Here is a 13,659-nt window from a genome sequence, read left to right on the forward strand (position 1 = left end):
AAGAAGACATTTTTCCCCACAATGATGAAAGGAGTCTAATAGAATCAACCTCACATTAATTGGTCAAGCATGGTGCCATATGAATGGCTTTGTGTTGTCTTCTGCTATTGGCAAGTTGCATGGCCATAAGCATGTCAACTGTGGTGAGAAGCTCATGTTGTCAAATCTATGCATAGTGTTCATCTGAGCTATCCTGGCCTTTTAGTACTTCTCCCATTGAGAAAGCACTGAATTAACTGAAGAAAGAGACTAATTGACAGCTATAAGAAGTATAATCTTGTCTATCTAATTATAGAGAGGCTCCTCTGTAATGGAAGCGCTCTCTTGAAGATTACATGGGACACGGATATTCATCTTTTGTTCCCATGTCAAGCGCACCACTCATATTCTTCTCTATCAGACCTCCTTATCAATTTCCAAATCTAGTTCTTTTCAAGACTCTTACCAGCTGCCCAACCGGTTAGCTACTGCTCATGGATTAGTGTAGATCCCTACCTCAAGCCATCATTCCCTTCATACAGTACTCAGTCAAATTTCCTCTCTGATTTTCTGCCTGGTGGGAGGATTTCCTTTCACACACTGACTTTCAGGATAACCCCTGAGGAGGGTTGCAAAGAAGCAGCTTCTAGCATGTGCTAGCATAAAGGTTATATTCTTATTTAATCTAGGCTTGCACTTTTCCTTCCTTCATTAACTGGTCATGGGGCACTCCCCGTGAAATTATAGTTGTGAGTGAGAGAGCCAACCCTGAGCAACACATACAGAGGGAACCAGGGAAATAAATACTTTAGCCTCATTCATCTCCTGTCCCCTAATATCTGTCAATATTTTCCCAGTCAGAAGTCAAAGGGCAAAGGAGCCTTGTTGATGTGGACGTAGAGGTCAGTAACCTGGGACACAGAGTACATCAAAGATGGTGCAGAGTGAGGTTGGCGGGCTAAAATGAAGACATTTAGCACAACTGCCATCAACAAAGTCCCACAAGCCAGCAGTAGATTTCATTTTGTGACTTAAAATGCTTTAAGGTATTTGAGATGATCCATTTTTCTGCTCATCCTTAATCCAGTATTTATAATTTATAATTTTTAATTGCAGACTTTTGTGAGGATTCATGACAGCCTGCTGAGGACTCATAACAAGCTGCTGAGTAATATTTCCCTCACATTTTCTGTGACTAATATTAGTTAATAAATTTTGAGCATTATTAAATATTTCACACAGCTTCATAATAAATAAATAAAATCTTACATTCAGAAATTATTTTAAAAATATGTGTGTACTTCCTCAATTGGATGTACAGTCAATGAACGCAGTGTTATCTTTTTGCCAAACTGAGTATATTTTTGCAAACTTGATATGTGTGAGAATGCATGCAATGCCAAGAGTTTGTTGTTGTATCTCTTAGGAACCATTTAAAATGAATGTTAGGTTATGTAAGGGGCTTTTTTAAAATGACTATTGTTCCACTTGAGATGTCGCCTTACAAAGGGCTTCCCCGAGCATCTGGCAGCCAAAATTCGTGCTTTTGTTTCCAAAGAATTCTTTTCTAAATTTTTTTTGGCAGTTTAGGTGGAGGTCAGGGGTTGGGGAGATCTCCTATTTGAAGCTGGAACTAAGGCTATTATCAGAGCCATTGCAAGATGAGGGCCTTTTAAATACTTTTATATGGAAGCTCACTCTTAATGCAGAAGGAAATAATTTCATATTTCAGCATTATTTTATTACTTTAGTGAACACTTTAAGAGTTGGGCCAATTGTTTCCAGGAAACATTTATGACTGTAACATGTGCCAAACAACCTCTTACTGTGTATAAGAATAGCATTGCCTTAAGAGATGTGTAGAATGTTTTGTGAGGATGATTGTGAAAGGAAAGTGAAACATTTTTATATTAATATAGGAATTTTCTTTTTCCTAAAAAGGAACCAGAAGTTTGCTACTTGTCCCTGCTCAGCTACGACGTGTCTTCCTATCTATGAATTGTAGTGAAGTTCTTGTGAGGAGCTTTCCTACTAGAACAAACCATATAATTCTTTATGGATCCTATTCTACCTGCTGTTCATCTTATGTACATTAAGAAGCTTTCCTTCCTTCGGGAACTCCACCTAACTCTGATCCTTACTTTTTCATGCCCCCAGTATCTACTGACTTCACTTTGTGCCTATCACTGCAAAAGCAAGGTTATATCTTTATATGTGGGTCACCATCTTCACTGAACCAGATTTTTGATTAATATGTAGCTGAAATCACCTTATTGGGTAATGTTGAAGTAATTTGGAAAGCAGAGAAAATGCTAAAGAAAGAATGTAAAAGCTGCTTTAATCTAATGAACCACTGGGCAGGCCCAGTAGCATAGGGTTGAGTTCATGCACTCTGCTTTGGCAGCCCAGGGTTCCCAGGTTCAGATCCCAGGTGCAGACATAGCACTGCTCCTCAAGCCATGCTGTGGCAGCATCTCACATAAAATAGAGGAAGATTGGCACAGATGTTAGCTCAGCAAAAATCTTATTCAACCAAAAAGAGGGAGATTGGCAATGGATGTTAGCCCAGGCCCAATCTTCCTCACACACACAAAAATAAGTAAATAAAATAAAATAAAAAATAATCTAGTGAACCACTGCTAATCTTCTTTGGTGACATATGCATACACATCATATAACTTTATTTTTTTATAGAAATGGGCTTTTTTTTCTTTTTCCTAAAGAAGATTAGCCCTGAGCCAACATCTGTGCCAATCTTCCTCCACTTTATATCTGGGTTGCTGCTACATCATAGCTGATGAGTGGTGTAGGTCCGCACCCAGGATCTGAACCTGCGAACCCAAGCCACCAAAGTGGAGCACACTGAACTTAACCACTATGCCACAAGGCTAGCCCCAAAATGGGCTTATTTTTAACGTTGTTTCATGACCCTTTTTTCTTAAGTATAATACGAATATCTTCTATATCTTTAAATATTTTTCTATAGCATAGTTTTAATTACTGTATAGTTTTCTTTGTATAGATATAACAGTTTATATAATATTTAGCATATATATAATATATAGATATATAGATATAGGGGGAGAAATAGAAAATACATTAATCACATACTTGCTTTATTTAAATAGTGGTTTCTTCACCTGCTTAGGATCTGATTTGTCATCTGATTAAAACTCCTTAAGGCCATAGTCCACATATTTTAATTGTGTGCCACTATCAATAAAAATTTTTGAGCTTGTACTAATGTTATAAATTTATTTATAATGCATACAGGTATTATTCTTAACACAAATGTTAGATACTAGTGAGGACTAATTTTTTAATATGAAAAATAAATATGAAGTAGAAGTTTTACATTTTTTAAAATACCACAGTGGGTAGTTTTATGCATCTCTGAGATGGAGAAAAACTTTATTTTAATTACTCTGTTCATCAGTCCTTCAGTAGAAGAACTAGAGTGTCTCAAAATTTCCTTCTGCTTTTTTTGATTTATTCATTGATTGAACAGTGGCAGGCACTGGGCTGAGTCAGTGAAGAGGCAGAATGTATTAGTGGGTCTTCAAAGACTACAGAGGAAAGAACAGAGTGTATTAATAAAAATAACACTAGCAGGTATAACAGATAGGTCTGAAATCCCAATGGTTTAGCAAAATAGAGTTGTTTTTCTCTTTGTCAATTATGCGGTGGGTATGCCTGATCTGCCAGTGGCTCTCCTCCCACTGGGATTCAGACAACCTATGTTACTACTTTCTTGTGATGGCTCTTCAACACATGGCTTCCAAAGTTGCCATAGCAAGGGAAAGAGCATGGAGAATCACACGTGGGAAGTTGTTATGGGCCAGGACTGGACTTGGCACAGATCATTTCTATCCTCAGTTACACAACCATAGTTTACTGCAGGGGAGGCTGGGGAATGTTGTCTAGCTGTCTGTCCAGGAGGAAGAGAAAATGGATAGTTCAGTGCTTAGACTCTCTGCCAGAGCATGTAAACAGGTAGTGGCAATGAAGTGTCATAAAAGAGATAATGGAATAAAGTAAAAAAAGCTATGAAATCATAGAGGAGAGAATGATTACCTTATCTGAAAGTTGAAACTGGTGAACAGGAATTATTTCAGTCATCCGAGATAGAAGGAACTTCCTGTTGAAAGGAACATCATATGGAAAGTCAAACGCTGAGAAAAAGAGTAACTCCAATATTGCATGGTTAATCTGCAATTTCCTCATTAAATTTCTACTTTTTCAAACAGATTTTTAAACAAATTTGCAAACATTTATGCATAAGGAATAATATTAATTGAATCATGGTTTATAATGGAGATTATTGAAAATAACATAAATAGTCATTGAAAAAGTATTGGTTAAATAAATCATGGCATAACCAAGCTATGGCATATTTTGCAGCCACTAGAAAGTAGGTATGGATTTGCATATTTATTTGGAAAGATTTCCACAACTGCTTTTTAAATGATAAAAACAAGCATGTATGATAATGATAATGATAAATGAAATGATAGGATTCAGTGTGTATAAATGATTTTACTTTAAATACATAAGTATGTTTCTAAATAGGTTAAAGTTGACTATTCAAGCAGTAGTTTTGCTAATTGCTCACTTCTTTTTCGAAGTGGCTACCTACCTACCTACCTCGCTCCTGCTCGCTTTCCCTACCATCTTCCTTTCTTGCTTTCTTTTTCTTTTTTTTTTTAATGAGGAAGATTGGCCCTGACCTAACATCTGTTGCCAATCTTCCTCTTTTTGCTTGAGGAAGATTGTCCCTAAGCTAACATCTGCACCAGTCTTCCTGTATTTTGTATGTGGCATCCCACCGCAGCATGACTTGATCAGTGGGTGTGTAGGCCCACCCCCAGGACCTGAACCTGTGAACCCTGGGCCGCACTTAACCACTGTGCCACTGGGTTGGCCCCATTCTTTCTCTCTTTTAAATGAGTGTGTATTTTTATCTATCATAAAAACGATATATTTTTGACTTAAAAAATAAGTGAAAGACAGTTTTCAAAGTCAGTATTCCCTTGGTTCTGCAGATGATCTCTCACTTAGCTAGCTGGTGGAAAATGCCACCTTATTGATTATCTAACAGAAGGCACTTTTCCAGGCAAGGGTAGCTAATGTCCGCTGGACTTGATCACTTCAGGGCTTGCTATTTGCAGCTTTCTTGCTGCCTAAAAATCTACTTACTAAAATATAATGGACAAAAATCAGAACACCACATGTGGCTATGACAAAAAATAAAAAGTTGTTGTCAGATGTGTCAGATTTATAAAAATTGTTTATAGTCCTTTTTCAAAAAGATAGTAAATGAATCACCATTTTTCACACACTAAATAGAATGAATTTGGTTGTTTAATATGTAATATATTGAAGTATATTATTATAATATTGATACTATAATATTGATATGGAAGCCTAGTATTATTTCTAACAGAAATGAGCCAAAGCAAGTATATACTGAATTCCTTTATTTTAATGAGAATTACCTTTTATTCAATGAGAATAAACTCAGGGTCTGTAGATTGGCCAAAGAGCGTGGCCCAGGGAACGCGGAGGAGGGCAAAGTGGTTTGGATGATAGAAGTTGGTCCCATTGGTGTGATTTCCTCATCTTCTGACTCTACTACAAACACATTTATGATTGACAAGACAAAAAGCATTGTCTTAGGGAAATTATTAGCAGCAGAGTATGAATATTCAAACATGAGAGAGAGACTAAAAGTCAAGGTTTTTAATTTATTACAGCTGACAAATTGGAAGTGATAAAAGTAAGAGAAGAGCTGTAGTGTCAATGCAAAGAAAGATTTTAAAGGTAAATATACAGAAATTAACAAACAAGCAGATCTGAGAATGGAAATACAATTTAAAGTAGTTTTTGGAAAGTGTGGCACATGGAATAATATTTAGATTTTGGTTCAGTGTTATGCTTTTACCAACATGTATCACATATTACTGTGTTCTTTAGCAGAATAAAATCACTACTTCAAAATCAATTAAAAAGATTTTTTTACTTGCAGGTTTTTTCTAGATATAGGTCATCTCATCTCTCTTTTTTCAAATAGACAATGCTCCTTGTTAATGGGGCATTTCTGCAAATGAAAAAATGTTCATGATGCAGTGTACATAAGCAAATAAAGCAATCAATATATCGTGTTCCTTTTGGTAGACTGATCCATGGATTTATTTATATTTTAGTTGTCATCCTCTTTATCAGCTGGAATTCTAAGATTTAAATAAATCTCCTGTAAATCTTTACAGTATGTACTATGTTAAACAAAAAGAAAGATATATATAAAATGACTCCGCTTTATGTTTTTACAGGCATTATAATGTAATTTTAAGTTATTATCTGTCTATTTATTTATTCATTTATTTATTTATTTATTGTGAGGAAGCTTAGCCCTGAGCTAACATCTGTGCCCATATTCCTCCGTTTTGTATATGGATGCTGCCACAGCATTGCTTGATGAGTGGTGCTTAGATCTATGGCAGGGGCCCGAACCTGCCAACCCTGGGCCGCCGAAGCAGAGCATGCAAACTTAACCACTATGCCAATGGGCTGGCACCAGTCATTTGCTTTTTAATGATTTCACCATATTATTAGGAAGAAAATAACTTACCATATAGTATATTAATATATTTTTTCAGTCCAAACTAGCTTTGGAGTTGAGATTTTCCGTCCATTATTCAAATCAATAATCAAGAAATTATAATGTAAAATTACTTCCCTTATGTATTACATTTGCCTATTAGAAAAGTACACAAACATTTCAATGAGAAATTTTTTTAGTTCACCTGTGAGGGAGCATGTTATTTTGTGTGTGTGAGTGGTCTTTGTTCTTTTTAAACTACGTAGTGGAGAGAAATCAATAGGTGGGAAAAAAAAATAGGAGTTGCTGTTTAAAGATTCTGCAGATCAGAGACAAGCCACGTAGCCCAATTACTTAATCTTTTCTGTTTCCTATTTATATTATTTGAAGGGAAAAAAAAAAAAACAAGATGAATTCCTCCAGGTAAGAGCCAGAAAAGAAAAAATCTGCTCCAACCTTATAATTACTTAGCATTCCTTTTGCTCAAGCAAGGTGAAAAACACTGATAAGTCTCCTGATGCACAAGAAAAAAACATTTCATAAAATCTCGAATATGCATTCATTAGAAGTTATTATAGAAAAATATATTTAACTGTGGGGAGGAGACACAACCTGACACACATTGTGATCTATTCTCCACTAAAAAACAGAATAATTAAGGAGAATGATTGTGTGTGCTTGCAAACTAGTTCTACGTGTAACGATACTGTTTATGACGATTTTATTTTTGTTGATGATACTGTAACATGATACACTTACTCCTACTACCACCTACAAAACTATAATCTTCATAATGCTAAGCCAAGGAAGTGGTCACACCTTTGAATATGTTGCAAAAACCAAGTGTACCTTACCTTGATCTTCATGCCTTAAGATGTAGTTAAGCTCCATGTCTTTTCCGCATAGAATAAAAGTTGATCCCATCTGCTTGCTACCCTTTGTAGCATTTTGTTGAGCCTTGCTTCTTTCTCTGCAACATAATGTGTTTTTGTCAGAGTTTATGGAGGACCTTTTAAAGAACTGTGAATGGTGAATTGCTTTTTTAATTTCTAAAAATTCTAAAAAAAATTTTTAACCTCAAATTCTTTAATTATTCAAAAATTCTTTACCCCCCAAAAAATTAATCCTATTTTTTCTGGCATTAGGTTATAACTAGGATATGTAACACATATATATGCATATATATATGCATGTATATACATACAAATAATATATAATACATAAAATATCCATGGTTAGTAGTATCATGTAGCCTGATTATGTTCTTTACTTCGGAGTTAGAAAGACTTCTGAGGGAGGGATAGAAATTAATTTTGAACACTTCTTGTGGAATCAAACAAAATAATGCTAGAAATAGAAGGTACTTTAATGCCTATCTAAGTCCAGTGTCTCACCAAGAGCACAAATTCAGCCAAAGCCAGCTCCAGAAACCCCATCTGATGTCAGGAACAAGAAACTGACTAACTCCTAAAAGAAAATATTGCACTTAGAATTTTATTTCATGAATTGAGCAAAATACACTTTCTCATAAAATTCCTGACATCATTTCCGTTTTTGCTTCTTAAAGTGAATGAGATTCTTCATGAGCTTTCTTTAGATGACAGGTTTTTTAATAATTTGAATTTGGATACATGTATCTTTTTGATTTTAAACTTTCCTAGTTCTTATCATTTTCTATATACAGGGAGATTTCCATGCTAAATGTCTTCCTGATACCCATATCTGAAGGTCCTTGGAGAAGCCTATTCTCTTTTATAGTTTCACTCATGCCATTCCAAAGCCAGGAAAACCTTTCTAAGAGAATGATCAACTGGATGAGCAATTGTATATTAGACTGGTAATACCAGGCTTGATGTTTTGTAACTGCAAAGGTCAAATCAGAGGAAAATTTACTTATTGTGTTTTAGTTTTGAGCATCTTCTTATATTATTTTAGAGTTTGTATTTTTATGAAATGCTACAATTTACAAAGTATTTTCACATGCAAGTTATCTTTTAAATTTTTTACAATATTTTAATGTAATTTGTTTCCAAATAGTTGCTATTTAAAGTGTGTGGAAATTAAATTCAGTAAGATTAATGTGTTAGGAACTATAATCTAGCAAAACATTGGGAAAGTCAAGACCAGAACCACATTTCTTTCACTTTAACCTAGTTTAATGCCATTATGAAGAGTAAGTTCAGGGTACATTAGGACTGACTGGAACCTTTTATTATTATATGTTAACATACAGACAGATAGACAGGTGTGCACACATACTCCCACTTACACATACACATCGAAATATGTATTTTAGACCTAGAAGGGACGTGAGTGTAGTGACATCTTGGAGGAAATGGCAAGCACATTAGCTGGTATATCAAATCCTGAGTTCTCTTAATCAACAGTCAAGCCCAGAATATTGCTGTGGGCAATACTGGAAGTGATCCAATTAAGGAGCACACAGTATCCCAATCCAACTTGAAGTTTGACATTATATGCCACCACTATGAAAGTTCTTTTTACTTATTTGAAAATACTTTGAGAAAAGAATCAAATGGCGATGAGGATACAGGATTATCAACCTTGTTTGCTTTAAATAGGTGTAATGGCAGTAAACATGTGAATACCCAACCTTTTAATTGGATGTGAAAATAAATTAATCTTGGTATATTTTCAAAAGTTTTTTATTTTGCACAAGTTGATCTGCCCAGTGCTCAACTTGTTCCCTCTCTGATAGGTAGATGAGAGAATGTAACAAAGAAGTTTTAAACTTTGGTATTTTGTGTTGCTTAATTATTAAGTCTTAATGATCAGTCAGATCATATAATATATCTAGACTTGAAAGACAACATGTAGCATTGAGTTAATTGATTAAAATAGGTTGTTTTCTCAGTGTAGTGTATGGTGCGTAAAAGTCAATAGAAACTTGATGATTACATTAGTAAGCCAGTATACAAATAATCCACTTCAGAATCGAATCCAACACATGAGTTGATTTATTCAGTTCATTATCTGTGTGTTTGTATGTATGTGTGTCCCTGTGTGTGTCTTACAGCTGTTATTTCAAGAAACCAAGAAGGGCCAGGAGAAATGGGAAAGGCTGTGCTGATTCCGAAAGATGACCATGAGAAAATGAAAGAACTGTTTAAAATCAATCAATTTAATCTTATGGCCAGTGATTTGATTGCCCTTAACAGAAGTCTGCCGGATGTAAGATTAGAAGGGTGAGTTTATATGTGTTATATAATCCTATATATTAGTAATCTCCGTATTTCAGAATATCTCAGAACTTTAGTTAACTCAGATTATTTCAGTTCTAGAACTGTATGGTTCTGAATATCTATGCCACAGCAGGAATTTACTGTGCATGTTTATGACGACACATATGAATGATTTTCTTCTCTGGTAGAGCAAAATGTGTTAGTTGCAAAGACATTACAGAATACACAAGCCTAACAGGTTCTTCTTCATTAGATGTGTTTTGTTTTATTTTGCTTTATCTTGCCAAATACAGAGCAAACATGCTCTTTGATAGATTATTTGCTTGTCTACATAGAAAGCTCTTACACTTCGCTTTGAAAAACTATATATATTTCTGTTCCACAGTAAAAATAGGAAGTTGCCTGTATGATTTTTGACCCTTTAAAAATTATCTATTATGAGTTGCAGGAATTTATGCTGCTATTTATAATTAGAGTGCTCAGTTATCAGTCACGCAGGAAATATTCACTCGGAAATAATAGTACAGCATGAGAAATGATGTTGAAAAATTCAACTTGTGTGTGATTAACTGTAAGCCATGCTCTAGACTGTTGAACATATTTTAAATGGAAACAATAAAAATCAAAATATTTAGTGTCAATATTGTCACTCTAGTTTATAGTCCTTATAAAGCAAACTTTTGACACTCAGGAAAGACATGTCTGAGATTTTAGAAGATCTCCAAGTTTGCAGTTATGCTCCAGTACACATTTCTATGTAAATAGAAGTTGTTCTTTGAGCTATGTAATGACTTTCTTTATATGAAATAAAATCATAGTTAATGCAAATAAAGTTTGCCACCTATAATGGATTATATCAGTATCATAGTGATGTTAATATCATGTTTACTAAATCTGACTTTTTCTTTCTGAATTATTTCAAATAAGACCAAAATAGATGGGGCCGTCCTCGTGGCTGAGTGGTTAAGTTTGTGCACTCCGCTTGGGTGGCCCAGGGTTTCGCTGGTTTGAATCCTGGGTGCGGACATGGCACCGCTTGTCAGGCCACGTTGAGGCAGTGTCCTACATGACACAACTAGAAGGACCCACAACTAAGAATATACAAAAAAGCAGGAAAAAAACAAAAAAGGAAGATTGGCAACAGTTGTTAGCTCAGGTGCCAATCTTTAAAAAAAAAAAAAAGACCAAAATAGAGTAACCAAAACCTTATTGAGATGCTGGGGCTGGATTGTCCAATGGTTTATTTGGTAGCTAAGTAACTGGTTTTATACACCCTTGTGTGTTTTTAAAATGTCTCTCTCAACAAGATCACAAGTGACTACATGTTATGGATATTTTTGGTCCCCAGCAAATAGCTAAAACATTGAATATTACATTTGTGCATTCCAAAGGCCTAAATAATTTTACAGGTATTTCTGTCCGTATTTGTATATGTTTGTTTGTAGGTATGTGGACACATTTGCATTTTTAAAGATATACAGTAAGCATATTTTGAGCATTTTAGATGCTAAGTTTATAATGTTATAATGTTGCTTTTATGACTTTCTTTTATATACTATGTTGTGATCAAATGGGTAAATGTGATACTTCTGTATTCAGGAAAACCACGTAAACGCTATTTCAAATTTTTAAAAGATCTTTATTTTCAACTATCAGAACATAAATACATTAAATTTTAGATCAAATCTGGGATGATTAAGGGAAGAATTGCTTTAGTAAGAGCCATCGCTTAAAAAAACAGAGGCAGGGGCTGGCCCAGTAGCGTAGTGGTTAAGTTCGTGCACTCTGCTTCAGCAGACTGGAGTTTGTGGGTTCAGGTCTCAGGCGTGGACCTACACACCGCTCATCAAGCCATGCTGTGGTGGCATCTCACATACAAAATGGAGGAAAATTGGCACAGATGTTAGCTCAGCAACAATCTTCCTCAAGCAAAAAGAGGAAGATTGGCAACAGTTGTTAGCTCAGGGCCAATCTTCCTCACACACACAAAAAAGAGGCAAAATCTTCATTGGGCAGTCATTTAAAATATTTGTGGCCAATTTCTTCTTTTAGGAATCATTTAGCATGTTAAGTACTTTACTTGAGTAATTAGGCCTTAGCTATGGAAAAATTCGACATTTTAAAAATGGAGAATTCATATTGCTTAGAATAAAAAGTACACGAAATGGCACACTTACTGTGGATATTATTGCTTGAATTTTGAGATTTTACAAATAGTCGTTGAAATAATGTTAGTGAAATAAGTAATTTTCTGTTTTGTTTTTATGTGACACCATAGTGTACGCTATCAGTAAAAAAACATAAATACCATCCAAAATTCCTAGACAAATCATAAAGTGTGTATGAGGTTTACTGAGGACGTTATCTTGAACGACTCAATTGTGTGACTGCCTGGGAACAATGAATGTTGAAAAACACACCATGAATCAGATGCCCAAATTGTTATTTAACATATGTAGAAATCTGTTAATACTCATTTGCTGTAGAAAACGCTTTCTTTCAATTTTGGTATTAGTTCCAGTTTAATTTTTGGATAGTTATGTCTTAAAGAGATATGGACACATTAAGCTAGCCTCAATGATGACGTATAAATGATAAAAAGATATAAAAAATGGGATTTACACATAATTACTTAAAAAAGATCTTATTTCAGTGGAAAACTTAAGTTGACATTGATTTAGAAAAGTGTCAGAACCGCCCAAAAAAGTGAATTCATTCAAATATTTCAGTATTTTTTACCAGAAGATGCCCTTAAACTGGCTCAACTGAATTTGTCAAATTGTCCAAATAGTTTAAGGTTGTGTTTAGCCTTAATATCAATCTACAGATATTCGAGGATGTGTTCAAGGAATAAATCTAATAAATATCCCATGTTTTCACAGAGAAGAGACTAGATAAAAACATCTTATTTTGGAGGCAATTGTGATGAAACATTAAGACAAATTTAAGTTAAGTTCTGGAATGCCCATCCCTAGGGATGTTTAAACATTTAGGTTAATTTACTTATTTACTTAATATATTTATTAATGGGTGTGATACATTTTTATATACTCTTTAATCATTTGAGAGATGTAGAATAATAGTGTCGCAAATCACATGGCACTGGAAATTTTAAGTGCAATCAAGGTTGAAGGCTGTACTAAATTTCTTTCTTTGAGGGCCTCAGTCTCTGAGATTCTTATTATAGTCTCGATATAGTTATAAATAAAATTCCAGACAGCTGTAACTGAACCTCGCTCTCCTTTGCCCATCCTCCATGAATTAAAAAAAAGAAGTGAAAAATGAAATGTCATAAAATTCTGATTAGGAACTTTCAGAAAAATGATGTTGATTTGATATATTGATGGATTAGCATTAAAGATTTGTTAGCATATTTCTCATCAATTGTGGGTCTAAAATCTTGTAAAGGTATATAGTACGGATTTAAGAATAGGGCTTAAATATTTCTGTTTTCAGAAAGCAAGTGAGTACATATCATTTTTTTTTTTTTTTAAAGATTTTATTTTTTTTCCTTTTTCTCCCCAAAGCCCCCCGGTACATAGTTGTATATTCTTTGTTGTGGGTCCTTCTAGTTGTGGCATGTGGGATGCTGCCTCAGCGTGGTTTGATGAGCAGTGCCATGTCCGCGCCCGGGATTCGAACCAATGAAACATTGGGCCACCTGCAGCGGAGCGCGCGAACTTAACCACTCGGCCACGGGGCCAGCCCCCGTTTTGTTTGTTTTTTAACGTAAGATTTTTGTGATAATATTTGGAGAAAGAGAAAAAAGAATTACCAGATTAAAGAAACCCATTAAGAAATATTAAATACACTATTTTTGAACACCTAATATGCTAAGACGTGCCAAGTACTGTTCTCTGTGTGGGAATATAGCAGTGA

General features: G+C 34.8%; 1 protein-coding gene across 16 annotated transcripts in view; it reads left to right on the forward strand.

The window, feature by feature from the left end:
• GALNT13 (polypeptide N-acetylgalactosaminyltransferase 13) overlaps positions 1 to 13,659 on the forward strand; it is a 470,593-nt gene that overhangs the window by 197,079 nt on the left and 259,855 nt on the right. For 14 of the 16 annotated variants that reach the window (XM_070507781.1, XM_070507780.1, XM_070507785.1 and 11 more), the window contains one exon: positions 9,615 to 9,783. The exons of the other annotated variants lie outside the window; for them this stretch is intronic. In XM_070507781.1, coding sequence (XP_070363882.1) covers positions 9,615 to 9,783 — 169 coding nt within the window. The remainder of the gene's footprint in view (positions 1 to 9,614; positions 9,784 to 13,659) is intronic. 16 annotated transcript variants of the gene reach the window in all.

The sequence above is a fragment of the Equus asinus genome, chromosome 4 (assembly GCF_041296235.1).
Source record: "Equus asinus isolate D_3611 breed Donkey chromosome 4, EquAss-T2T_v2, whole genome shotgun sequence".
NCBI lineage: Eukaryota > Metazoa > Chordata > Mammalia > Perissodactyla > Equidae > Equus > Equus asinus.